This window comes from Pongo abelii, chromosome 2, assembly GCF_028885655.2.
Source record: "Pongo abelii isolate AG06213 chromosome 2, NHGRI_mPonAbe1-v2.0_pri, whole genome shotgun sequence".
NCBI lineage: Eukaryota > Metazoa > Chordata > Mammalia > Primates > Hominidae > Pongo > Pongo abelii.
The window spans coordinates 195,013,406-195,038,285 of NC_085928.1; the positions used below are offsets into that span (position 1 = coordinate 195,013,406).

General features: G+C 40.0%; 1 protein-coding gene across 4 annotated transcripts in view; it reads left to right on the top strand.

Annotated features, from left to right (window-relative positions):
* Positions 1–24,880, top strand: part of VPS8 (VPS8 subunit of CORVET complex) — a 236,563-nt gene that overhangs the window by 196,616 nt on the left and 15,067 nt on the right. For 3 of the 4 annotated variants that reach the window (XM_024244828.3, XM_054553099.2, XM_024244829.2), the window contains one exon: positions 11,675–11,728. In XM_024244828.3, the coding sequence (XP_024100596.3) occupies positions 11,675–11,728 (54 nt within the window). Of the gene's footprint in view, positions 1–11,674; positions 11,729–18,401; positions 18,601–24,880 lie in introns of those variants that run through there. The other variant, XM_054553100.2, reaches the window with a different exon arrangement.

Below are 24,880 nucleotides of genomic sequence, written 5' to 3' on the forward strand. Positions count from 1 at the left end.
ATGAAGAAGAAATCTTAAAAGGTGCCAAAGACAACAATAAGAATGATGGCTGATTTCTCATTTAAAAAAAAAAAAAGGCCAGAAGACAATAAACTGGCATTTAAAATCCTAAAAAGTAAGTTAATATGGTGCACGTATTGTATATGACATTCCTTGCCAAGACCCGCTTAGTCATGGAGACCCTAACCCAGCGGTGCTAGAGGAATTAGACACACACACAGAAATATAGCATGTGGAGTTGGAAATCAGGGGTCTCACAGCCTTCAGAGCTGAGATCCTCAAACAGAGATTTACCCACATATTTATTGACAGCAAGCCAGTGATAAGTATTGTTTCTATAGATTATAGATTAGCTAAAAGCATTTCCTGTGGGAAATAAAGGGATGGGCCAAAATAAAGGGATGGGTCTGGCTCATTATTTGCAGCAGGAATATGTCCTTAAGGCACAGATCGCTCATGCTATTGTTTGGAGTTTAAGAACACCTTAAGTGGTTTTCCACCCTGGGCGGGTCAGGTGTTCCTTGCCCTCATTCCGGTAAACCCACAGCCTTCCAGCGTGGGCTTCATGGCCATCATGAGCATGTCACAGTGCTGCAGAGATTTTGTTTATGGCCAGTTTTGGGGCCACTTTATGGCCAGACTTGGGGGGGCCTCTTCCCAACATGTCCCCCTTATTTGTTTTGCAAAGTGATAAAAGCAAAGGCAGCTTTGCACGGTGAGCTACTTCTCGCAAGAGTCAGGATCCACATCTGCAGACTATACAAAGACAAACAACACAGATTAAAAGCACAATTGTCATTGAAATCACAGACCTTCCAAGTGTTTTTATCCATTTTAATGGGTTACTAGCTGCTAATTTGTCTGCAGCTCCTTCAAGCACTCCAGTTCCTGGCATTAAGGTCAGGTGTGCCTGGGATACTTTAAATATTTGTTTTTTTTAAATTTTGTAATATCCAAAGACAAGTTTGTAGAGTGTCCTTCTAGTTGCTTTTTTATTCTTTCCTAAATTTTGATCTTATTAAGAGCTATTCATAGTTTCCACAAATCCTTATGTTTAGCTCCTACAACAGGCCATATCATTTGAGATTGAGGAGCCGCTATACCGCCATGGTTCCAGATAATAGGAACTCTTGCCATACTTCTTACCATTTCTACCATCTGACCATTTTGTTCAGACCAGCTGAACACAGTGTGGCCATGGCACACAGACTGAGATGTGCAATTTAAGCTAAACATCCCCTTAGGGGACCAGTCAATAATGATTCCATAGGAATCATTGTGCAGCACCTCTGCCTTTTCTGCAATGCAATCTTCCCAAACAAGTACATTCATTTTTTCTAACTGGGACAAGTCCTGTTTACAAATAGGTTTTTGAGGGCGGTATCTCTCAATTATAGGAGCAGCTTTATTATGGTAAATCCTGAGATCAGAAAGCACGTGTAACTGTGTCATAGAGTGATTACATCCAGGCATTACTGCCAGCCAAGATTGATAAATATGCCCAATAAGTATAATTGTTCTCTGTCAGCCCTTGTTGAAGGAATACTCATGGCAATGGTAATCACCACTATCATAGCTACCATTAAATTACTCACTGTGACTGGTTGTCTTGCTTTCCTCAGGTTTTCTTCCACCATCTGTGACAGCTTCTTGATCTGTCCCCAAGTAGGTGGCTGTGTTCGACGGGTGTTGCTCGTGACAGTTGGGGTCCTCCTCAGCATCAGTCTCAACATGGCTGTAACCGGGGGGTCCTCAGGTTCCTCCCAGAGTCACTTCCTCGGCATCTGGCTCATGATAAGGTTTCAGGTGTCTTGATGATACCCAAATCGGTTGTTGATTTGGTCCTGGAGAAACGCAAGCATAACCTTTATCCCAAGTTATTATTTTAACTGTTACCCAAGTTTTTGCTATCAGATCTCTCCACCAAACCAGTTGTTCTGCTTCTGTCTTTGCAGCTGGTTTCTGTAGATGCTCTTCAGCTGCTGATAGCATCTGGCCTTTAGACAGGCTCAAAAAATTTAAAGTTAATAATGCTAGATTCAGTTGCATATGGGGTGTCCCATCGTCCCTGTTTCTCCCCACTTTTTTGTTTTTGTAACTGCTGTTTTAGGGAGAGATTCATTCTTTCCACTATGGCTTGTCCTTGAGAATTACATGGGATGCCAGTGATGTGTTTAATATTCCATGTAGAGAAAAATGTAGCTAGAGCTTGGTTAGTATAGTCTGGGGTATTATCTGTTTTAATACAAGCTGGAATGCCCATCACCGCAAAACACTGCAAAAGGTGACGTTTAACACAGGCAGAAGACTCTCCTGATTGGCATGTAGCCCAGACAAAGTGAGAAAAGGTGTCCACACATACATGTACATAAGCTAGTCTCCTAAACAAGGGAACATGTGTGACATCCATTTGCCAAAGAGAATTAGGTTCCAGTCCTTGAGGATTAACTCCTCCTTTACTGTAAAAGATGAGGAATGCACCATTTGGCAAGTTGGGCATCGCTGGATAATAGCTTTAGCTTGTTTCCAGGTAATGTTGTATCTGTGTTTGAGACCAGAGGCATTAACATGGGTTAAATTGTGAAAGTGTCTAGCATTAGATACTAGGTGATCAGCCATTTGATTCCCTGCAGTTAAGGGTCCTAGAAGAGGTGTATGAGCCCTAATGTGAGTGATGTAAAAAGGGTGCATTCTACTCCTAACTGCTGTTTGCAGTTAAAGTCATCAGTTGTTCATCTGTATGAAATTGTAACTGAGCATTTTCAATTAACTGTGTGGAATGAACCACGTATGAAGAATCAGAAATCACATTAACAGGCATATCAAAAGCAGTCAATACCTCAATTACAGCTACAAGTGCCACCTTTTGAGGTGAAGTATAGGGTGTCTGAAAAGCTTTACCTTTTGATCCAGAATAAGAAGCTTTACCATTACTAGACCCATCTGTAAAAACATTCTCAGCACCTTCAATTGGTTTAAATTTAGTTATTTTAGGGAGAATCCAATTAGTTAATTTCAAAAATTGAAAGAGTTTTGTTTTAGGAAAAGGGTTATCGAGAATACCCACAAAGTCAGCTAAGTGGGTTTGCCAAGTAAGACCATTTATAAAAGCTTGTTGTATTTGTGCCTTCCTGAGAGGGACAGTAATTTTTCCAGGATCATATCCATGTAATTTAACAATCCGAGTTCTTCCATTTCCTATCATAGTAGCAATTTGATCCGAATAAGGAGTTAGTCCATGAATTAGTATGTGGAAGAAAAAGCCATTCTACTAAGTCCTGCTCTTAGGCAATAACACCAGTGGGTGAATGCTGAGTTGTAAAAATTAGCAAATCTAGAGTCTTCTCTGGATCTATTCTATTTATTTGAGCTTTATGGACTTGCTTTTCAATTAGCTGCAGCTCTGCCTCAGCGTCTTTTGTTAATTGCCAAGGGCTAGTGAGACTAGGATATCCTCTAAGGTTAGAAAATAGATTACTCATGGCATAGGTAGGAATGCCTAGAGCAGGTCGTATCCAATTAATGTCCCCTAGTAATTTTTGAAAGCCATCTAATGTTTTCAGCTGATCCCTACGTATGGTTACTTTCTGTGGCACAATGGTAGTGTCATTTACTAAGGCCCCTAAGTAGGAGTAAGGAGTAGTAGTCTGAATTTTGTCAGGAGCTATAATTAAACCAGCATGAGAAATCGAATTTTGCAAGTAATCATAACATTGGAGTAATATTTCTCGAGTGGGGCAGCACAAAGTATATCATCCATATAATGAATAATGTAACACTGTGAAAATTTTTTACGAGTACGTTCAATTGCTTGTCCTACATATGTCTGGCAAATTGTTGGACTGTTTAACATGCCTTGTGGCAACACTTTCCAGTGAAAACGCTTAGCAGGCTGCAGGTTGTTTACTGCAGGAATTGTAAATGCAAACCATTCACAGTCCTGCTCAGCTAAGAGGATAGTAAAGAAACAGTCTTTTAAATCTATGACTATTAAAGGCCAATTTTTTGGAATCATAGCAGGAGAAGGCAATCCTGCCTTTAATGTCCCCATTGGTTGTATAACTGAATTAATGGCTCTTAAATCAGTTAACATTCTCCATTTCCCTGATTTTTTCTGAATTACAAAAACTGGAGAATTCCAAGGGGAAAATGTTGGAGCTATGTGTCCGTTTTCTAATTGTTCAGTAACTAATTCCTCTAAAGCCTCAAGTTTCTCTTTCTTAGTGGCCATTGTTCTACCCAAATTGGCTTATCTGTTAACCACTTTAAAGGTATAGGTTCTGGAGGCTTAATAATGGCCACCATCGAAAATGATATCGTAAACTTTGGTAGGAACTTCGTCTTTCTGCTTGAAGCGGTTCCTTCAAACCTTGTAACTTTTTTTCTAGTCCCATACCAGGGACATACCCCATTTCATGCATCATATGTTGACTTTGAGGGCTATATAATTGTTCTGGAATTAGAACTTGTGCTCCCCATTGTTGTAATAAATCTCTTCCCCTTAAACTTATAGGTACAGTGGTTATAATTGGTTGAAAAGTCCCAGGTTGTCCATCGGGCCCTTCACAATGCAAAATATAACTACTTTGATATACTTCAGGGGCTTTACCAACTCCAACTATGTTAAATTGAGCAGGTTGAGTTGGCCACATGGACGGCCAGTGCTATAGAGAAATGATTGAAATGTCTGCTCCTGTATCTACCAAACCTTTAAATTTCTTTCCCTGAATAGTTATTTCACAGGTAGCATGTTTATCAGTAATTTGATTTACTCAATAAGCTGCTTTGTCTTGTTTATTTGTGCTTCCAAATCCTCCTGTTCGTTTAATTTCACTTTTCCCCATTTCCACATATGGCACAATCAGGGGCTGTGCTATACGCTCTCCTTGCTCTGCTTTCCAGGGAATAGAAGTAGATACAATAATTTGAATTTCCCCATTGTAATCTGAATCAATGACTCCTGTATGTATTTGTACCCCTTTTAAACCTAAACTAGACCTTCCTAAAAGTAATCCTATTGTTCCTGCTGGCAAGGGTCCACAGACCTCTGTTGGAACTTTTTGCAGGGGTTCCCCAGGCAGAAGGCTCACAGCTTTTGTGCAGTGTAAATCTACTGTGGCACTACCGGCTGTAGCGGGGGACAGACATTGTACGGGGGTGAGGGAATGGCCTGAGCTGCAAATGCCCTGGTTTGGAATGGGGCCCAGGACGGCCCTTCATGACGTTTCCCGAAATCAGTTTCCCATATTTGTCAAACTTAGAGTGACACTGATTAGCCCAGTGTTTTCCTTTTTTACATTTTGGACATATTTCAGGCTCAGCAGTTTTCTTTTTTTTCCCTCAACTGGCGGCCTGACTCACTGATTTTTTCTACATTCTTTTTTAGTATGACCATGCTTCCCACAGTTAAAACAAGCTCCAGGAAATGGAGTATTTCCTTTATCCACTCTCAGTCCTGCCATTGCCTGGGCTAGTAGAGTAGCCTTATGCAGATTACCTCCAATACCATCACAGGCCTTGATACAATCAACTAAACATGCTTTCCCTTTAATAGGTCGCAGAGCAGTCTGGCAATCGGGATTAGCATTGTCAAAAGCTAATAACCGCAACACTGTTTCCTGAGCAGCCGAATCTGCAATCACCTTTTTAAGAGACCCCTGTAACTGAGCCATAAAATCTGCATACGGTTCTTTCAGTCCCTGCTTTACAGCACTAAAGGAAGGGTATTGTTCTCCACCTGAAGTGATTTTTTCCCAAGCCCTAATTCACACTACTCTAAGCTGCTCTATGGCATCATCCTGCATGACCACTTGGGCATCTAAACCAGCCCAGCTGCCAACCCCCAAAAGTTGGTCTGCAGTTATATTAATTTGAGGTTGGGCCTGGGCATTGCAAGCAGCCTGAATGGAAGCTTCATCTGCCCACCAAGTTTTAGATTGTGAGAACTGAGCAGGAGTTAGACAAGCTCGAGTAAGAGCATCCCAGTCAGTAGGAATCATCCGACCGGAAACAGCAACATTCTTTAACAGTCCCATTACAAAAGGAGAACCTGGTCCATATTGATTAATAGCTTGTTTTAATTCTTTGAGTAATTTAAAAGGAAAAGGCTCAAATGTAGCTATAATATTTCCCTGTTGATCTGGGGGGTGTATTCTAACAGAGAACTGCCAAGCCTCTAAATCACCTTCTCTTCTAGCTTGCTGAATTCCTGCCTGAATAGAACTGAGAGCGGTCGCTCGAGGCACTGCTTGAACAGTCACTGGGGCAACTACTTTCCACCCAGTGTCCTCTGGAAAAGAAAGATCTGGAGGATCAGGCCACTCTTTTTCTTCAAAATAATGAGGGGATGTAGAAGGGTATGGATGAACTTCTTCCTCCTTTGCTGCTTTAGCTTTAGCTGGCAAACAGACCTGCTCTGTTACCTCTTCTGTTACTTCGTTGTACTCTCCTTCCTCCTCATCATTAGAGTGAAAAGGTTCCAAGGTGGAACAAACCAGAGCCCACACTTGTCCCATTGTTACCCTGATGCTTCCAAGTTCCCCTTCTTACTCACCACGGGGATTGCTTAAGAGTACTTGGTGTCCTCCAGCTTAGTTCCATGTTCTCCAACTGTTGCTCCAGCGACCCTTCAACCCAGGTTTGAGCCCCCACATTTGGGCACCACTTGCCAAGACGAGCTCAGTCAGGGAGACCCTAACCCAGCGGCGCTAGAGGAATTGAAGACACACACACAGAAATACAGCGTGTGGAGTGGAAAATCAGGGGTCTCACAGCCTTCAGAGCTGAGAGCCTCAAACAGAGATTTACCTACATATTTATTGACAGCAAGCCAGTGATAAGCATTGTTTCTATAAATTATAGATTAACTAAAAGCATTTCTTACAGGAAATAAAGGGATGAGTCTGGCTAGTTATCTGCAGCAGGAACATGTCCTTAAGGCACAGATCGCTCATGCTATTGTTTGGGGTTTAAGAATGCCTTAAGCGGTTTTCCACCCTCGGTGGGCCAGGTGTTCCTAGCCCTCATTCCGGTAAACCCACAACCTTCCAGCGTGGGCGTCATGGCCATCACAAGCATGTCACAGTGCTGCAGAGATTTTGTTTATGGCCAATTTTGGGGCCAGTTTATGGCTAGATTTGGGGGCCTGTTCCCAACAATTCCTGGTATGGACTAGTCTTTATTTCATAATTAAATGCTTTTGAGAGATAAGTGAAGACTATAAATAGCCTCACTTTGGTTCAGGCCAGGTTTTGCTGCCAGATGACTTTTGGTGTGAAAAATATTTTTTAAACAATCATTTTGGTTTCAGAGCTTTTTGGATTTCAGAATTACAGGAAAGGGAGTTGTGGACCCATCTTACTTATCTGAAGAAAAAGTAGTAATATGTATTTTTAAATGGTTACACCCTTTTAAGCAGGGACTTACAAGAATCTGTCCAACAGAAATTATCAAGTTTGTGTGCCAAATATTATATACAAGGATACAACATTTTAAAAAATAATTTTTAAAAATTGAAAATAACCTAAATGTCCCAATAGCCCACAGTTGATTAAATTAGTCATGGTATGTCTAGGCAGTGAATGAACTGCTTTGTAGCCATGAAAAATCATATCGTAGAAGAATATTGATATGTCGAAGTAAACATTCATAATGTGCAACATAGATCACAAAGCAGTGATTCCAAATTTTAATAGCAGTTGTTGCTGTGTGATTGGATTGTGCTTTTTATTTGCTTTGTTTGAGCTGTTATATTTCTTAAATTTCTGTCACTGAACATAACATGTATTTCTTTTGTGATCAGAAAAATTAAGGCTTTTTTTTTTTTTTACATTTAAAAAGGCCTCACTCTGTTGCCTAGGCTGGAGTACAGTGATGTGATCACAGTTCACTGCATCCTGGACCTCCTGGGCTCAAGCGGTCCTCCCACCTCACCCTCCCAAGTAACTGAGACCTCAGGTGCACACCAGCACGCCAGGCTAATTTTTAAATTTTTTGTGGAAATGGGGTTTCGCCATGTTACCCAGACTGGTCTCAAATTCCTGGGCTCAGGCCAACCTCCTTTTGGCCTCCCAAATTGCTGGGATTATAGGTATAAGCTACCATTCCTAGCCCTATTTTAACAACAACAACAAAAAAAGGCCAGCTGTGGTGGCTTACGCCTGTAATTCCAACATTTTGGGAGGCCAAGGCAGGTGGATTATCTGAGGTCAGGAGTTCGAGACCTGCTGACCAACATGGTGAAACCCCACCTCTACTAAAAATACAAAAATTAGCCGGGCATGGTGGGGTGTACCTGTAATCCCAGCTACCTCAGAGGCTGAAGCAGGAGAATCACTTGAACCCAGGAGTTGGAGGTTGCAGTGAGCTGAGATCATGCCATTGCACTCCAGCTGGGGCAACCAGAGCAAGACTCCATCTCAAAGAAAAACAAAAAACAAGATGATAAAGAAGATATTCATATTGCTTTTAAACTTCAGCTCAGATTGCTACATTAAGTTAGGAATCATTTTATTAACAAAGATCACAACAAGTTCAACATTATTAAGGCCCTAGCTTAGTACATCATCCATATCCCCAGATCTAGTGTCTGCACACCTGGATTTAAAATATCTCTTTTAAGCTTCATTGCCTGGGGCGTTTCCAGAAGGAATCCTGTTAAATGAAAAAATAAGGCCTTTCATGAGGGATGCTGGACCACTTCCATTGCCTCTTCAAACATTTTCTGACTTAATCTCTAGAGAACAGGCTTCTCAGATAAATTGTCCACCACCACATCTAGTTCTTGGCTTGTTTTTAAAAGTCTGCAGATTCTTTCATGAGGTCACTTTTTTAAGCTTAAATATCTACTTTGCTTTGAAAATCTGTTTTCTCCCTTTTCAAAAAGAGCATACCAGAAGTTAAAATTGGATCATTTTTAGCAAGCTACATCATACATCTGGAGTGAATTCCAGAGTATTAATGTCATGGTATGTTACAGCAAAGACTGTCAAGTCTAATTTTTGCAGATCTGCTAAATCTGAAAGGACAGTCTGGACAGCTAGCAGTTTTGATTGTTGAGCTGAGATGTGTTCTCTAAAGTTATTCTTAAAATCAGAGAGGTTAAACAAAACCTGCAACGTGGTCCTACTTGAATAGCGATGCGACAGTGATAGGAAATACTATATTTCCTATAGTATATATCATCTGTACTATAGTCTCTTATAATTAGGCAGAGTTGAAAGAGGCTTGAGATCTTGTAACTGTTTACCAGTACCTCATTCTAGTCAGGTAGTATCGAGTATCCATTGAACTACTTATAGTAATAATTATATTTTGCCCTTGATATGGTTTGGCCATGTCCCCACACAAATCTCATCTTGAATTGTAGTTCCCATAATCTCCATGTGTCAGGAAAGGGACCTGGTGGGAGGTAATTGAATCATGGGGCGGTTACCCTCATGCTGTTCTTGTAATAGTGAGTGAGCTCTCATGAGATCTGATGGTTTTATAAGGGGTTTTCCCCTTTTGCTTGGCACTTCTTTCTCCTGCTGCCTTATAAAGAAGGACATATTTGCTTCCCCTTCACCATGATTGTATGTTTCCTGAAGCCTTCCCAGCCATATGGAACTGAGTCAATTAAACCTCTTTCCTATAAATTGCCCAGTCACAGGAATTTCTTAATAGCAACATGAGAATGGACTAACCCCTGTAAATTAATAAGTAGATATTCTGGTCTCTGTATATTTAATATTTTTGCTAGAATTCACTGCTGAAGCCCTGTGGGCTAGGAATTTTCATTGCAGAAGGATGTTTGATAACAAACTGAATTTATTTAATAGATATAAGGCTATTCATATTTTCTGTTTTGGGTCCATTTTTATAAGTTCTGTTTTTAAGGAATGTATCCTTTCATTCCTTTTCATTTAATTTGTCAAGCTTATTGGCATAAAATTATTCACAAAAGGTTCTTATCATCTTTTAAATACCTGTAAATGATGTTGCATGTTGTAATATATCCTCTTTCATTGCTGATACTGGTAATTTTTAGTCTCCTTTTCTTGATCAAGCTCCATAGCAGATTATCAGTTTTATTTATCTTTTCAAAGAGAACCAATTTTGACTCTGATAATTATCTTGGTTGTTTATTTTTATTTTTATTTCATTGATTTTTGCTGCTTATTATTTACTTCTTTCCTACTTAGTTTGGTTTTACTTTGATCTCTTTCTAGTTCCCTAAATTGGAAATTTGGATCCTTTATTTTAAACCTTTCTTATTTTCCAATATAACATATGGGCTGTAAATTCTTTAACCACTGTTTTAGTTATATACTTCAAATTTCTTTAAATGCTTTATTGAGGTGTAATAACTGATATAAACTGGACATATATAAAGTGTATAAATTTGACATATGTATACATTCATGATCTGTCACCACAATCAAGATAATGACTCTACCCATCACCACCAAAAATTTACTTAATCCCTCCCTCCTGTTCCCTGGCAACCACTGATTATCTTTACAAACTAATTAAACAGTAGATTAGTTTGCACTTTCTCGAATTTTAGATTAATGAAACTATAAAATAGATATACTTTTTTATCTGACTTCTTTCACTCAGCATAGTTATTTGCATGATTGCATCATGTATTTTTAAGCTATTAGGTACATAGATGTTTAGCATTGTTGTGTCTTCCTAATGAATTGACCCCTTTATTATTATGGGATGACCCTTTTTGTACCTGATAGTAGTCTTTGCTCTAAAATCTAGTGCTATTGGCTGGGCGCGGCTCACGCCTGTAATCCCAACACTCTGGGAGGCCAAGACGGGCAGTCATCTGAGGTCAGGTGATCTCTACTAAATACAAAAAATTACCGGGCGTGGTGGTGCATGCCTGTAATCCCAGCTACTTGGGAGGCTGAGGCAGGAGAATCACTGAACCTGGGAGGCAGAGGTTGCAATGAGCCAAGATCGTGCCATTGCACTCCAGCCTGGGCAACAGAAGCGAAACTCCATCTCAAAAAAAAATAAATAATAAAAAAAAAATTTAGTGTTATCATGGCATATTGTCCCCATCCTTTTCCTTTTAACCTGTTTGAGCCTTCATATTTAAATGGTGTTTCTTGTAGGCAGCATGTAGTTGGTTCTTTTTCATTTATCTAATCTAAAATCTCTATATTTCAGCTCTTCAAATATTTAAGTGTATTTCTGTACCATTATCTTTTCTTCCTTGGACTAAACATCCTCTTATTATGGTTTGGCTGATACTTTTTCTAAATCCTTCACAATTATCAAACTCTTCTGTGCATGCTTTGCTTCAAAGGGATATTACATCACAATAGAGATTTTGAGTTGCCTTCTGCAAGAAATGCTGATCATTGTTTATTACTTCATTTGCTTAACATCATCACCAAAGATCTATTATCTATTTAGTCCCTCACCATTTGGTTAAAACCAATCTAGACCCACTTTTCTTACCCAAATCATATTGTTTTCTTGGTTCACTACTGATTTTTTGATCTCCGGAAAAATTTCAAGGGGACTTAACACAAAATCTATTAATCTATTAATTTCCTCTGGAAATGTCTGTTTTATCTTAGTTATACCAATTCTAGTTGAATTATTTTGAATGTGGGTCAGACAAAACTAGACTATAACTGAAAGAGTATTAAAATGTTTGCCTTTTTTTTTCCAGGTAAAAATGTCTCCATCGTATCATCAGTCCAAAGGGGATCCCACTGCTAAAAAGGTGAGTTTGTTTTAAAGGCAAAAAAACCAGTTCCTCCTTCTGTATGTTTATTCTCCTATGTGGAACAATATTCTCAACATGGCAATGATTTTTAATCATCTTAATGCTGTCAAGGGTTATTTCTGATTAGATGCTTTAATGACATGTCTCCAGACCTCCTCCTTGGCTTCTCCAGAGAAATCAAGTTGGGTTTCGACATCAGTCTCCTAGCAACTATCAGTTTCTAGAATTTCCATCTTCTATACCAGGCATGGTATCGTGGTATCAATGAGTGGTAGCAGGTGAAAGATATTCAGAGGAAAGCTATATAGTTTGTCTTAATAATGTGCTTTACTTTGACTGGGTGCAGAGGCTCATGCCTGTAATCCCAGCACTTTGGGAGGCTGAGGTGGATGGATCATCTGCGGTCAGGAGTTCAAGACCAGCCTGGCCAACATGATGAAACCCCATCTCTACTAAAAATAGAAAATTAGCTCAGCGTGGTGGTGCATGCCTGTAATCCCAGCTACTTGGGAGGCTGAGGCAGGAGAATCGCTTGAACCCGGGAGGCGGAGGTTGCAGTGAGTCAAGATCAAGCCACTGCACTCCAGCCTGGACAACAGGAGTGAAACTCCATCTCAAAAAAAAAAAAGAAAAAGAAAAAATGTGCTTTACTTCTAGAGAGCTGTGCCTAAAAAAAACTGGCCTGAGATATTAACAGCATATAAGAAGGTCTTCAATAGATGCTGGCAGAAGAGAGCTCTCATGTGTGCCACTTCAGTTCCTGACTGTAAGCTTCGTGACCACAGATAGGGTATGACTGATGGTTTTACACCCTATCTGAGTGATGCATAGATGATGTCAAGAGAACCACTAAAATCCTTTTCCTTTGTCCAGCTGCAAAAGTGCAGTTGAAGCATGGTAAACAAATTGACATTTCTGCTTGTTTCTTTCATCATTTTTCTTTCTCTAATAGTCGAAGTATTTTTTTCCCTTGCCCTTTTTTATCATTTCAGCCAGCATCCATATCAGTGAAGGACTGTAGAACAAAAATAACCACCTGCTGGCTCTGTTGACTAACAGCAGGTTTTAGCTTCAAAGCAATGTTCCAAAAATGGGTCCCCCTCCTCTGACTTCAGAATCCCCTGAGACTTTTTCAGAAGAGAAGAGAATAAAAACAAAATATGTTGTCTGAAAAGGCCTATAACATACTGCACATAAAAATCTCTTTCACTCTTGTCAAGGCAGTAGGGGCAGGCAAGACTGAGGCAATGACTGTTGATACTTAGAACCATCACACTGTAACGCGAAGAGCTGGGGGAGCCTGTCATTTTAGTCTCGCTCAGTAAATAGACGAGGAAATAGGAATCCAGAGGGATTCCAGTTTTTTGTCTTAGCTCTCCAATGTTAGCTATGGAACACACTTCTAACATAGTGATGTCAAGCATGTGCCTTGGATACCACCAGACTTGGGTTCAAAGATTTACTCTTCTGCTTATTTATCTGAGTGACCTTGTGTAAATTGGCCCCTCTGTTTCGTCTTATGTAAAATGGTGATGCTACTCTCAGAATTGTCCTGAAGATTAAATGAAATACTCTACTGTTTAAGAGTATAACACTATGTTTTATGTATAGTAAGTACTCAAGCTGTTGTTGACACTAGTATTAAAATGCAGGTCTCCCAGCTCCTAATCAGATGTCCTCTTACTTTATCATGCTGCTTGTATAATATTGTTCATTCAGCAAGTATAGTCTGCCCTTCACATTTGTGGGTTCTGCATCTGTGGATTCAACCAACCACAGATTGAAGATATATGGGGGAAAAAATGATAAAAAATAATGATACAACAATAAAAAACAGTACAACTATTTACATTGTATTGGGTATTGTAAGTAATGTAAAGATGATTTAAAGTACATGGGAGGATGTGCACTGGTTATATGCAAATACCATGCATTTTAAAAGACTTGAGCATCCATAGATTTTGGCAACCACAGGAGGTCCTAGAGTAAATTCTCCACAGATACCGAGAGATGGCTGTATTTCTTTTTTTTTTTTTGAGATGGAGTTTCCCTCTGTTGCCCAGGCTGGAGTGCAGTCACATGATCTCAGCTCACTGCAACCTCCGCCTCCCGGGTTCAAGCGATTCTCCTGCCTCAGCCTCCTGAGTAGCTGGGATTACAGGGACGCACCACCACACCCAGCCAGTTTTTGTATTTTTAGTAGAGATGGGGTTTCACCATGTTGGTCAGCTGGTCTCGAACTCCTGACCTCATGATCTGTCCGCCTTGGCTTCCCAAAGTGCTGGGATTACAGGCATGAGCCACTGTCTTTTTTTTTTTTGAGACAGAGTCTCACTCTGTCACCCAGGCTAGAGTGCAGTGGCACAATCTTGGCTCACTGCAACCTCCGCCTCCCGGGTTCAAGCGATTCTCTTGCCTTAGTCTCCTGAGTACCTGGGACTGCAGGTGCCCACTACCACACCCAGCTAATTTTTTTGTATTTTCAGTAGAGACGGGATTTCACCATGTTGGCCATGATGGTCTCAATCTCCTGACTTCATGATCCACCCACCTCAGCCTCCCAAAGTGCTGGGATTACAGGCATGAGCCACCACGCCTGGCTGGCTGTATTTCTTTACACTATTAACTGTGATAAACAGTGGACTAGAGAAGAGAAATACAGTCCTGTTCTCAAAGACCTCAGCATTTATTGACAAAAGTAGACGGGTAAACTGACAGTTACCGAACACCTTGACACATACCATGGAAGGTGCACAGGGTTCTGTGAAGGCGCCAAGGAAAGGCCCTATTTTGAGATGAGTGAGCTAACTTAGTGCAGTTCTTATGTTCTTTTTTTTTTTTTTTTGAGACGGAGTCTCGCTGTGTCGCCCAGGCTGGAGTGCAGTGGCACGATCTTGGCTCACTGCAAGCTTCACCTCCCGGGTTCATGCCATTCTCCTGCCTCAGCCTCCCAAGTAGCTGGGACTACAGGCGCCCGCCAACATGCCCGGCTAATTTTTTGTATTTTTAGTAGAGACGGGGTTTCACCGTATTAGCCAGAATGGTCTCGATCTCCTGACCTCGTGATCCGCCTGTCTCGGCCTCCCAAAGTGCTGGGATTACAGGCGTGAGCCACCGCGCCCGGCTCTTATGTTCTTTATGGCAGAAACCTCCATGAAGAACTTTGAGGAACCGTTAGTTGCTCCCCTACAATACTGTTATCACATTAGAGTGACAGCAAATTTTGCCATGTATATAGGCATTTATTAAATAAATACTCATTTAGAAATAGGTTCTGCAACCGATTTTTCAAACTGAGTAATGTCCCAGCTCTTTGTCATTTTAGGTGTCTGACCTCTGTCAGGGATGTGACATTACAGAAGCAGGATTTTGTTACTCTTAGAATTGGCATCAGGCAAACAGAAGCTTCCTAAGCCGATGACTGGACACAAGTGGCCCGGGCAGCATTCCTTTGTGATCAGATGCAGACTTATTCCCGGTTTATGCAAAACTTGGGACTATCTCTAAAATATTTTATTCAATATACATATCTCAAATACCTTTTACTTTATCAATGAGAGTCCATTTCCAATATTCACCATGGTGGTTAACAAGTCATTACTTTCACCAATAAAAATATTTCCATTTTTTAGCTAATGAGCCAGGTCTTAGTGTTGGTGAACATATGAATAGCTGAAGAGCTTTTTTTAGTGGCTGTCTTGCAGAGTTCATGTTAGCTGGACTCGCCCGAAATATAGATTCTTAATTTGGGCCATTGACCATCCCTGAGTTGAAGCCCAAAACTAAATAGCACATACTTATTATCACGCTGTTTATGCCGTCTATAGTTACTTGAAAATGTATATCATAGTGGGTGGCCATCCCAGATTAGGGGTCAGGAAAGGCTTCCCAGTGAAGATAAAGCTTGACCTAGCCTTAAGAAACAAGGGAAATGGTAACCTAGGCAGATAGTGGTGAGTATAACACATTGTCGGAAATGGGAATGGTTCTGCATGTCTTCAATATAATGTGAAAGCATGGAGAAGTCTGGTAAAAGATAAATAGGGGTTCGGACCACAAAGAGCCCCAGTCTGTGAAGTTTGCTTTCTATCTTGAGGATAAGGTTTCCAGCAAAGGTAAGACTGAAAGCAGAAAGACCAATTAGAAGAGTAAGACACTTGTCCAGGTAAGAAAAAAGGTCCTAACCCTAGGTTGTGTTAATGGGGTAAGGAGATTAAATAGATTCAAATATTAGCTATTTTTTCTCTCAGAAAACCCTGACACCCTCCTTAAGTCTGAGTAAGTGTCCTTCCTTCCCTGAGCTCATAGCACCCTGAATTAGTCCCTACCAATACCTGGGTGGGTTGAGATTGCCTCTCTACTTAATGCCCATCTCCCATTAGACCATATGCCTCATGAGGGCAGAGCAGTAACCACATCAGTCTTGTTTACAGTTGTATCCCTAAGTGTAGAACAAAGTAGTCACTCGGTCGTTGTTGAATCAATGAGAGATACACGGAAGAGATTTCACAGGACTTCCTGGTTGTTTATGAGAAGTGAGGGGGAAAAGAAATTTCTGGCTCCGATGACTAGAGGAAAAATAAATGAAACATCATTGCTCTTTCAGGCTTGTCTCCCAGGCATGGTCAGTTCCTTATTGAATCAGCAGTACTCGGAGTGAGATTTACCTGAAGATCAATGTGAAACTCAACACCTAATTATTACTTCCTTAGTTGGGTTTATATTTTTGTGTGGATATGCTTGTATGCTCATGTACATCTATGTATATATTCTGGTTCTTATCCTTGAGCTATAGTCTCTTCCCAAAGTTGCATTGACAGATGGAAGCAGCAGTAGTGTCTGTTGAACAGAGTGACTGCCAAAGTGACATGTGTAGGAAACACAAAGGAAGCAGCAGTGTTCTTGATTTAGCCAAAAAGTCTCTGTTGACCGATAACTGAAGGAAGTGTTTGGTGACTCTGCTGTCAATATTGGCCCTGCCAAGAGCTGGATTCAAGTGCTAAGGAAACCAGAGTCGTGTTCTGTAGGACTCTGCTAACTTCCTGGGGCTTCTTTTTAGGTATTTCATGTAGGAGTCACTCTTTAGAATGTCACTGTTCCACTCTGCCGCTGCATGTCAGAGTGTGCATCACATTCCACACATGTATCTTTTTTTTTCTGTGAGACGGAGTATCACTCTGTTGCCCGGCCTGGAGTGCAGTGGTGCGATCTCAGCTCACTGCAACCTCCGCCTCCCAGGTTCAAGCAATTCTGCTGCAGCCTCCCAAGTAGCTGGGACAAGCACACACCACCACACTCAGCTAATTTTTTTGTATGTTTAGGAGAGAAGGGGTTTCACCATGTTGGCCAGGCTGGTCTCAAACTCCTGACCTCAAGCGATCCTCCCACCTCAGCTTCCCAGAGTGCTGGGATTACAGGCGTGAGCTACCACGCCCGGCCCACAACACGTATCTTTTTACTAGCATTTTGCATTATAGATATTCTTTACAAAAGCTTTAGATGGGCAATATTTATTGTATATAAAATTGGTATGTATTTACTTTATATAAAATTTCTTCTTAGTGGGCTCTAGTTGATAATTTCAGTAACGAAGTTGGAAGATACACATGGTTCCCTAGGACCTTTACAGTGTTTGATCATGTATGACCAGAAATTTAAAAATCAGGAATCATTGCCTTCAGATAAAAATTGACATAAAACCCATCGCAGCGAACTCCCCACGATAGATCCAAATGGAGGTGTTGACAATGTTTAAGGTAGATCAGGAGAGTTAGTTGGGGGCAGCATCAGACACCACTCAGCTATGATGCATCTCTTCTTGACTACCAAAGAAACACCAACCAAGAATTTTCACAGAAAAGTTGGGTCTGTTACATTTATGATAACTAGAGAAAGCATTTTGTCTTGTGTCTTGATCTCAGGTACATGGTTACCTCTCTGAGCAACCCCTGGTTTTAGATCAGCTTTCTCTGCTGGTGTGTTTGCAGAAGCTGAGGGGCCAGGTGCTCTGGCTGAAGACTGTCCTCAGGCTGGTGGTGCCACTGGAAGGTCCACAGCTGTTCTCCTCAAAGTAACTTCTTCCAGTTAGGGACAATGCACAGGGAATGAGACAGTGGAAAGCCTTTCCAATAGTTCTGTGAGTCCATTCAGTAGATATTCCGTAAGCCTGTTAGGTGCCAGGGTTCAGAGGGACAAAGGACAGTGAAGAAATACAGTTCCCTCTCTCAGCACATTTACATGTTAATGGTGACTGAACTGGTGGATATCATAGCCAAGCCTCTCAGAAGTTGATTTTCAGTTTGTTAAGTATTCAGGTAAGTTATAAGAATTTGGAGCTGATTTTTGGAGTTTTTTAAGAGATGATGTCTCACTGTGTTGCCCAGGCTGGAGTGCAGTGGCACAATCATAGCTCACTGCAGCCTCAGACTCCTGGGCTCAAGCGATTCTCCCACCTCAGCCGCCTGAGTAATTGGGATTATAGGCATGAGCCACCATGCCTGGCTGATTTTTTTTTTTTTTTTTTTGGTTGTTGTTCCAGGTGTTCTTATGAAGTAAGGTTTTTATAACCAATTCCCAGTCTTGCTGCTCATGTCAGCAATATAGACAGCTATACTTGCTCATAATTTTTGTTGAATTACAGGTTGGCTTTTTTTTTTTTTTTTTTTTTTAGGGAAAAAGCCTCACAAAGCCACTGTTTCCATAACAACCGGAAAAGCTGGCCCCAGTGTCTCAGCTCACTGGCCCTAAGAATGGCTGGTTGATAGTTTCACAGAAGTCAAGGGAAATGAAGAAAGCACTAAGATAGATGCAGCATTTTCTAGCCATCATTTGATGGAGGCTTAAATAAAATAAAGATACATTCACCTTTTGATGCCTCATCCTTAACTCTTTCCTGCAAAGATGCGAGTTCTCATAAACAACAAAATGATAGCCCTTGATGGATAGCGATGCTTCTCTCTCTAGAGTATTTGTCTTAATAGGACTCCAAATATGACTTCATTGCCTCTACCGAACACCCCCCCAAAAAAGGAAACAGAGAACATGATTTGATCTTTGTTTTTGCATCGGCAGAGTTGAAAACCTCAGTAAGACAGATGCCTTTTTATGGATGTGAAGAAGCTGGAGTCTAGTTGCCTTTAGACACCTTGAGGGCAGTGATCTGGAGGACACTAACTGGAAGAAAGCATAGGCATCCTTAATTGTTGAGAGGACAGAACTGGTACCTGTGGGTAGCTACTGTGTGAATGGAGATGTCAGCTTGGTATGAGAATTTCATAATGGTAGAACAAGCTATCTTGAGTGACACTACATTACCTACTACTAGAGGTGTTTGGTCGGTGACAGAATATCTGTTGGTCAAACTCCTGCCTTTGGTCAGAGTTTGGACTAGTTGATTTTTAGATCCCTTGAAGCATTAAAATCTTATGAGTCTATAATTGTATTAAAAACAAGTGCAGCTGGGCTCGATGGCTGACGCCTGTAATCCCAGCACTTTGGGAAGCCAAGGCGGGCAGATCACTTGAGGTCAGGAGTTCGAGACCAGCCTGACCAACATGATGAAACCCTATCTCTACTAAAAATACAAAAATTAGCCAGGTGTGATGGTGGGCATCTGTAATCCAGTCTACTTGGGAGGCTGAGGCAGGAGAATTGCTTGAACCCGGGAGGCAGAGGTTGCAGTGAGCTGAGATTGCACCACTGCACTCCAGCCTGGACAACAGAGCGAGACTTCGTCTTAAAAAAAAAAAAAAAAAAAAAAAAGTTGCATGTTCACTGATGTAGTGAATGATTTTAGTTAAAACTAACTAAACAGCCTAAACTAATAGAATGTGTTGTCTTTCAAAGAAAAATCTGGATGTATGTAAAGAGAGACTTCATTCAGAAAAATCTCACCTCTATGGTGAGAGGGCTATTGCAGTAAGGGGAACGTTCCAACCATAAGATCTGCAAGGGTCTCAAAGATCACACAGAAAGGAAATTTATTTCGTAAGAGGGGGTGGGTAAACAAAGCTAGAAAGATCCAGGTATGAAGGAGTGGATGGAGGGAATGGACAGTTGATCAGAGATGCTTTTCCTTGTGGTCAGCCGATTCTCAGAAGCAACCCTTAAAGGAGAGATTCTGTACTCTGGGTCAGGCTGAGAATGGGTCAGAGTTCAGGGGCTTGGGGAAAGGAAAGAAGCTTAACCAAAATTTGGTTATCAGTTAATAAGCATTTTGATTTTGTTAATAATTTTTGTAATTAATAGCCTTTTTTTTTTTCTTGAGACAAAGTCTCGCTCTGTCGCCCAGGCTGGAGTGCAGTGGCGCGATCTCGGCTCACTGCAAGCTCCGCCTCCCGGGTTCACGCCATTCTCCTGCCTCAGCCTCCCGAGTAGCTGGGACGACAGGCGCCCGCCGCCACGCCCGCTAATTTTTTTTTGTATTTTTAGTAGAGACGGGGTTTCACCGAGTTAGTCAGGATGATCTTGATCTCCTGATCTCGTGATCCACCCGCCTCGGCCTCCCAAAGTGCTGGGATTACAGGCGTGAGCCACCGCGCCCGGCCCCTTCATTTTTTAAGAGTACCGTAGTTTTAGGTTTACAGAAAAGTAGAGCAGTAAGCACAGAGTTCCCATATGTTCGTTTTCCCTCGCCACCCCCACAGTTGCCCCTATTATTAACATCTTGCATCGATGGGATACACTTGTTCTAATTGATGAGGCAATATTAATACATTATTAACTAAAGTCCATGGTTTACATTAGGGTTCACTCTTTCTGTTGTATATTCTGTGAGTTCTGATAAATGTATAATGAAATGTATCCACCATTACACCGTCATACAGAATAGCTTCACTGCCCGCCAAATCCCTGTGCTCCACCTATTTATCCTGCCGCCTTCTGCAAACTTCCGGCAACTACTAATCTTTTTACCGTATCCATAGTTTTCCCTTTTCTAGAATGGCATGTAATTGCATAGTTTATAGGCTTTCTAACTTGGCGTCTTTCACTTAGCAGTCAGCATTTAGGGTTCCTCGGTGTCTTCATGGCTTAATAGCGCTTTTCTTTTTATCACTGAGTAATATTCCCTTGTCTGCTTGGACTATAATTTGTTTATCCATTCACCTACTGCAGGACATCCTAGTTGCTTCTACATTTTGACAATTGTGACTAAAGCTGCAGTAAATATCCATGTGTAGAATTTTGTATGGGCATCTCAACTCATTTGTGTAAATACCTAGGACCATGATTGCTGGATTATATGGTAAGACTATCTTTACATTTTTTAAGTTGCCAAACTGTCTGCCAAAGTGACTGTGCCATTTTACATTCCCAGCAGTAATGAGTGAGAGTTCTATTGCTCCACATCCTCACCAGCATTTGGTGTTGTGGTGGTATCAGTGTTTTGAATTTTAGCCATTCTAATAGGTATGTAGTGGTATCTCATTTTCTTAAATTCACAAGTCCCTGATGATATAGGATGTTGTCTTTTGACTCATATGCTTATTTTCCATTTGCATATCTTTTTTTCAAATTTTATTTTAGATACAGGGTGTATTTGTTTAGATACAGGGTTTATTATTTTAGATACAGGTGCAGATTTGCTACGTGGGAATATTGAGTGATGCTAAGTAGTTTAGTGTGTGAATCCTGTCACCCAGGTAGTAAGCATAGTACCCACCCTCTAGTATTCCACAGTGTCTGTTGTTCCCATATTTATCTCCATGTGTGCTCGATGTTTAGCTCTCACTTATAAGTGAGAACATGTGGTATTTTGTTTTCTGTTCCTGTGTTAATTTGCCTAGGATTATGGCCACTAGCTCATCTGTGTTACTGCAAAGGATGTGATTTTATTCTTTTTTATAGCTGTGTAGTATTCCATGTGTACCAGATTTTCTTTATGCAGTCTATCATTGATGGACATTTAGGTTGATTACCTGTCTTTGCTACTGTGAATAATAGCCATCCTGATGGTGTGAGATGATATTTCATTGTGGTTTTGATTTGCATTTCTCTGATGATTAGTGATCCTGAGCCTTTTTTCATGATCTTTGCTCATTTTTTAATTCGGTTATTTGGTTTTTGCTTATTGTTTTAGCTCCCTATAGAGTCTGGATATTAGGTCTTTGTTGGATGCATAGTTTGAGAATATCTCCTCCTGTTCTGTAGGTTGTCTGTTTGCTTTGTTGATAGTTTTGTTGTTTTGTGTGTATTTTTGCTTTTGTTTTTGTTTTTGCTTTTTTTGCTGTGCAGATGCTCTTTAGTTTACTTAGGTCCCACTTGCCTATTTTTGCTTTTGTTGCAATTGCTTTTGGAGACTTAGCAAAAAATTATTTGCCAAGGGTCAGTGAATGAAACCAAGACTTGGTTCTTTGAAAAAAATAAACTAGATTGATAAACCACTAGCTAGGTTAACAAAGAAAAAAGAGAAGATCTAAATAAATACAATCAGAAATGACAAAGATGACATTACAACTGATCCCACAGAAATAGAAAAGATCCTCAGAATATCAGGAACAACTCTATACACACAAATTTGAAATTCTAGAGGAAATGGATAAATTCCTGGAAACATACACAATCTCCTAAGATTGAATCCAGAATAGATTGTAACTCTGCATAAACCAATATCAAGCTCTAAAATGGAATCAGTAATAAAAAACACACCAACCAAAAAAAAAAAAAAAAACACTAGACCAGATGGAGTCACAGCCAAGTTCTATCGAATTATACTTCTTTCTACCAAAAGAAGAACTGGTACCAATCCTGCTGAAAGTATTCCAAAATATTGAGGAAGGACTCCTCCTTAACTCATTCCATGAAGCCAGCATCAACCTAATACCAAAATCTGGCAGAGACACGATGAAGAAAGAAAACTTCAGGCCAATATCCCTGATAAACATAGATGCACAAATCCTCAACAAAATACCAGCAAACCGAATCCAACAGCACATCAAAAAGTTAACTCACCACAATCAACTAGGCGTTATTCCTGGTATACAAGATTGGTTCAGTATATGCAAATGAATAAATGTGATTCAGCATATAAACAGAATCAAAAGCAAAAACAATATGATCGTCTCTATATTTGCAGAAATGGCTTTCAATGAAATCCAACATCCCTTCATGATAAAAACCCTCAACAGACTAGGCATCAAAGGAACATACCTCAAAATAATAAGAGCCATCTTTGACAGATGCACAGCCAACCTCATCCTGAACAGCCAGAAGCTCGAACCATTCCCTTTGAAAACTGGAACAAGACAAGGATGTCCACTCTCACTACTCCTATTCGAAATTGTATTGGAAGTCCTAGCCAGAGCAGTTAGGCAAGAGAAAGAAATAAAAGGCATCCAAATAGGAAACAAAGTAGTCAAGCTATCTTTCTTCATTGATAATATGATTCTATACCTAGAATATCCTAAAGACTCTGCCAAAGGCTCCTAGAACTGATAAATGACTTTAATAAAGTTTCAGGATACAAAGTCAGTGTACAAAAATCAGTAGCATTTCCATACACCAACAGTGTTCAGGCTGAGAATGAAATCAAGAACAGAATCTCACTTTCTATAGCCACAAAACAAAACAACGAAATGAAATGAAATACCTAGGAAGGCAGTTAACCAAGATATCTTCTACAAGGAGAACTGCAAAACATTGCTGAAAGAAATCAGAGATGACACAAATACATGGAAAAACAGTCCATGCTCATGGTTGGAAGAATCAATATTATAAAGATGACCATGCTGCTCAAAGCAATTTACAGTCAGTGCTATTTCTACCAAACTACCGACATAATTATTTACAGAATTAGAAAAAAACTATTCTAAAATTCATGTAGAACAAAAAAAGACCATGAATAGCCACAGCAATGCTAAGCAAAAAGAGCAAAGCTGGAGGCATCACACTACCTGACTTCAAACTATACTATAAAGCCACAGTAACCAAAACAGCTTGGTACTGTTACAAAACAGACACACAGATCAACGGCACAGAATAGAAAACTCAGAAATAAAGCCTCAAACCTACAACCACCTGATCTTTGACAAGGCCAACAAAAACAAGCAATGGGGAAAGGACTCCCTATTTAATAAATGGTGCTGTATATCTTTTTGATGAAGTCTTTAATGATTAACAGTTTTTCAGGTTTTTTTTTAGTGGTGGCCTAGGATTTACCATATACATCCTAGCTTTTCATATTCAGCTTTTGATTTAAAGTAGCTTAATTCCATTTATATATATACTCGTATATAGTTTTATTCCCTTTCCCCCACTTTTGTGGTATTGCACATACCACAAAATATATTTAGTACCTCTAGTAATATATAGTACATATATAGTTATATTGTTATATGTAGTGCATCTAGTAATGTTACAAATGCACAATATGTTGTTGTAATTTTTACTTTACCATCAGTAGTCATTTCCGTAGCTTAGTAAAAGCTTTGTTTTCACCCACCTCCTTTGTGCAAATGTTACATATACTACATTTCCACATATTATAAGCCCAACATTTTATTATACACTTTATATGATTGCTTTTTAAAATAAGTTATTAGAAGAAAAAAGCAAATATGCATTTATACTGTACTTTGTAATTTCATACTTACCTTTTGCAGTTCCTTTTTTTTTAACATGGATTTGAATTACCCTCCATAGTCAGTTGCTTTCATGCCAAAGAAATTGCATTAATAGTTCTTATAAGCCAGGTCTGCCTATCAACAAATTCTCTCAGTTTTTGTTTATCTGGGAAAGTTTTTATGTCACCTTCATTTTTGAAAGCTAGCTTTGCTGGATATAGAAAACTTAGTGGGCAGTTTTTTCTTTGAGCATTTTGAATATGTGGCATCCATTGTTTCTGCTGTTAGTTTTATTGGGGTTCTTTATAAATTACTAGCCATTTTTCTCTTGCTGTTTTCAAGTTTTTCACATTGTTACCGACTTTTGGCATTACATTATTATGTACTTTCAGATATATTATTATGATGTATCTGTTTGTGGATCTCTTTGTTTTCATCCTACTTAGAATTTGTTAAGCTTCCTGAATGTGTAGGTTATTGTTTTTCAATGAACATAGGACATTTTTAGCCATAATGTATTCAAATATTTTCACTCTCCTTTCTCTCCTCTTCTGGTCCTCTCTTTATGCATATATTGGGCTGATGATAA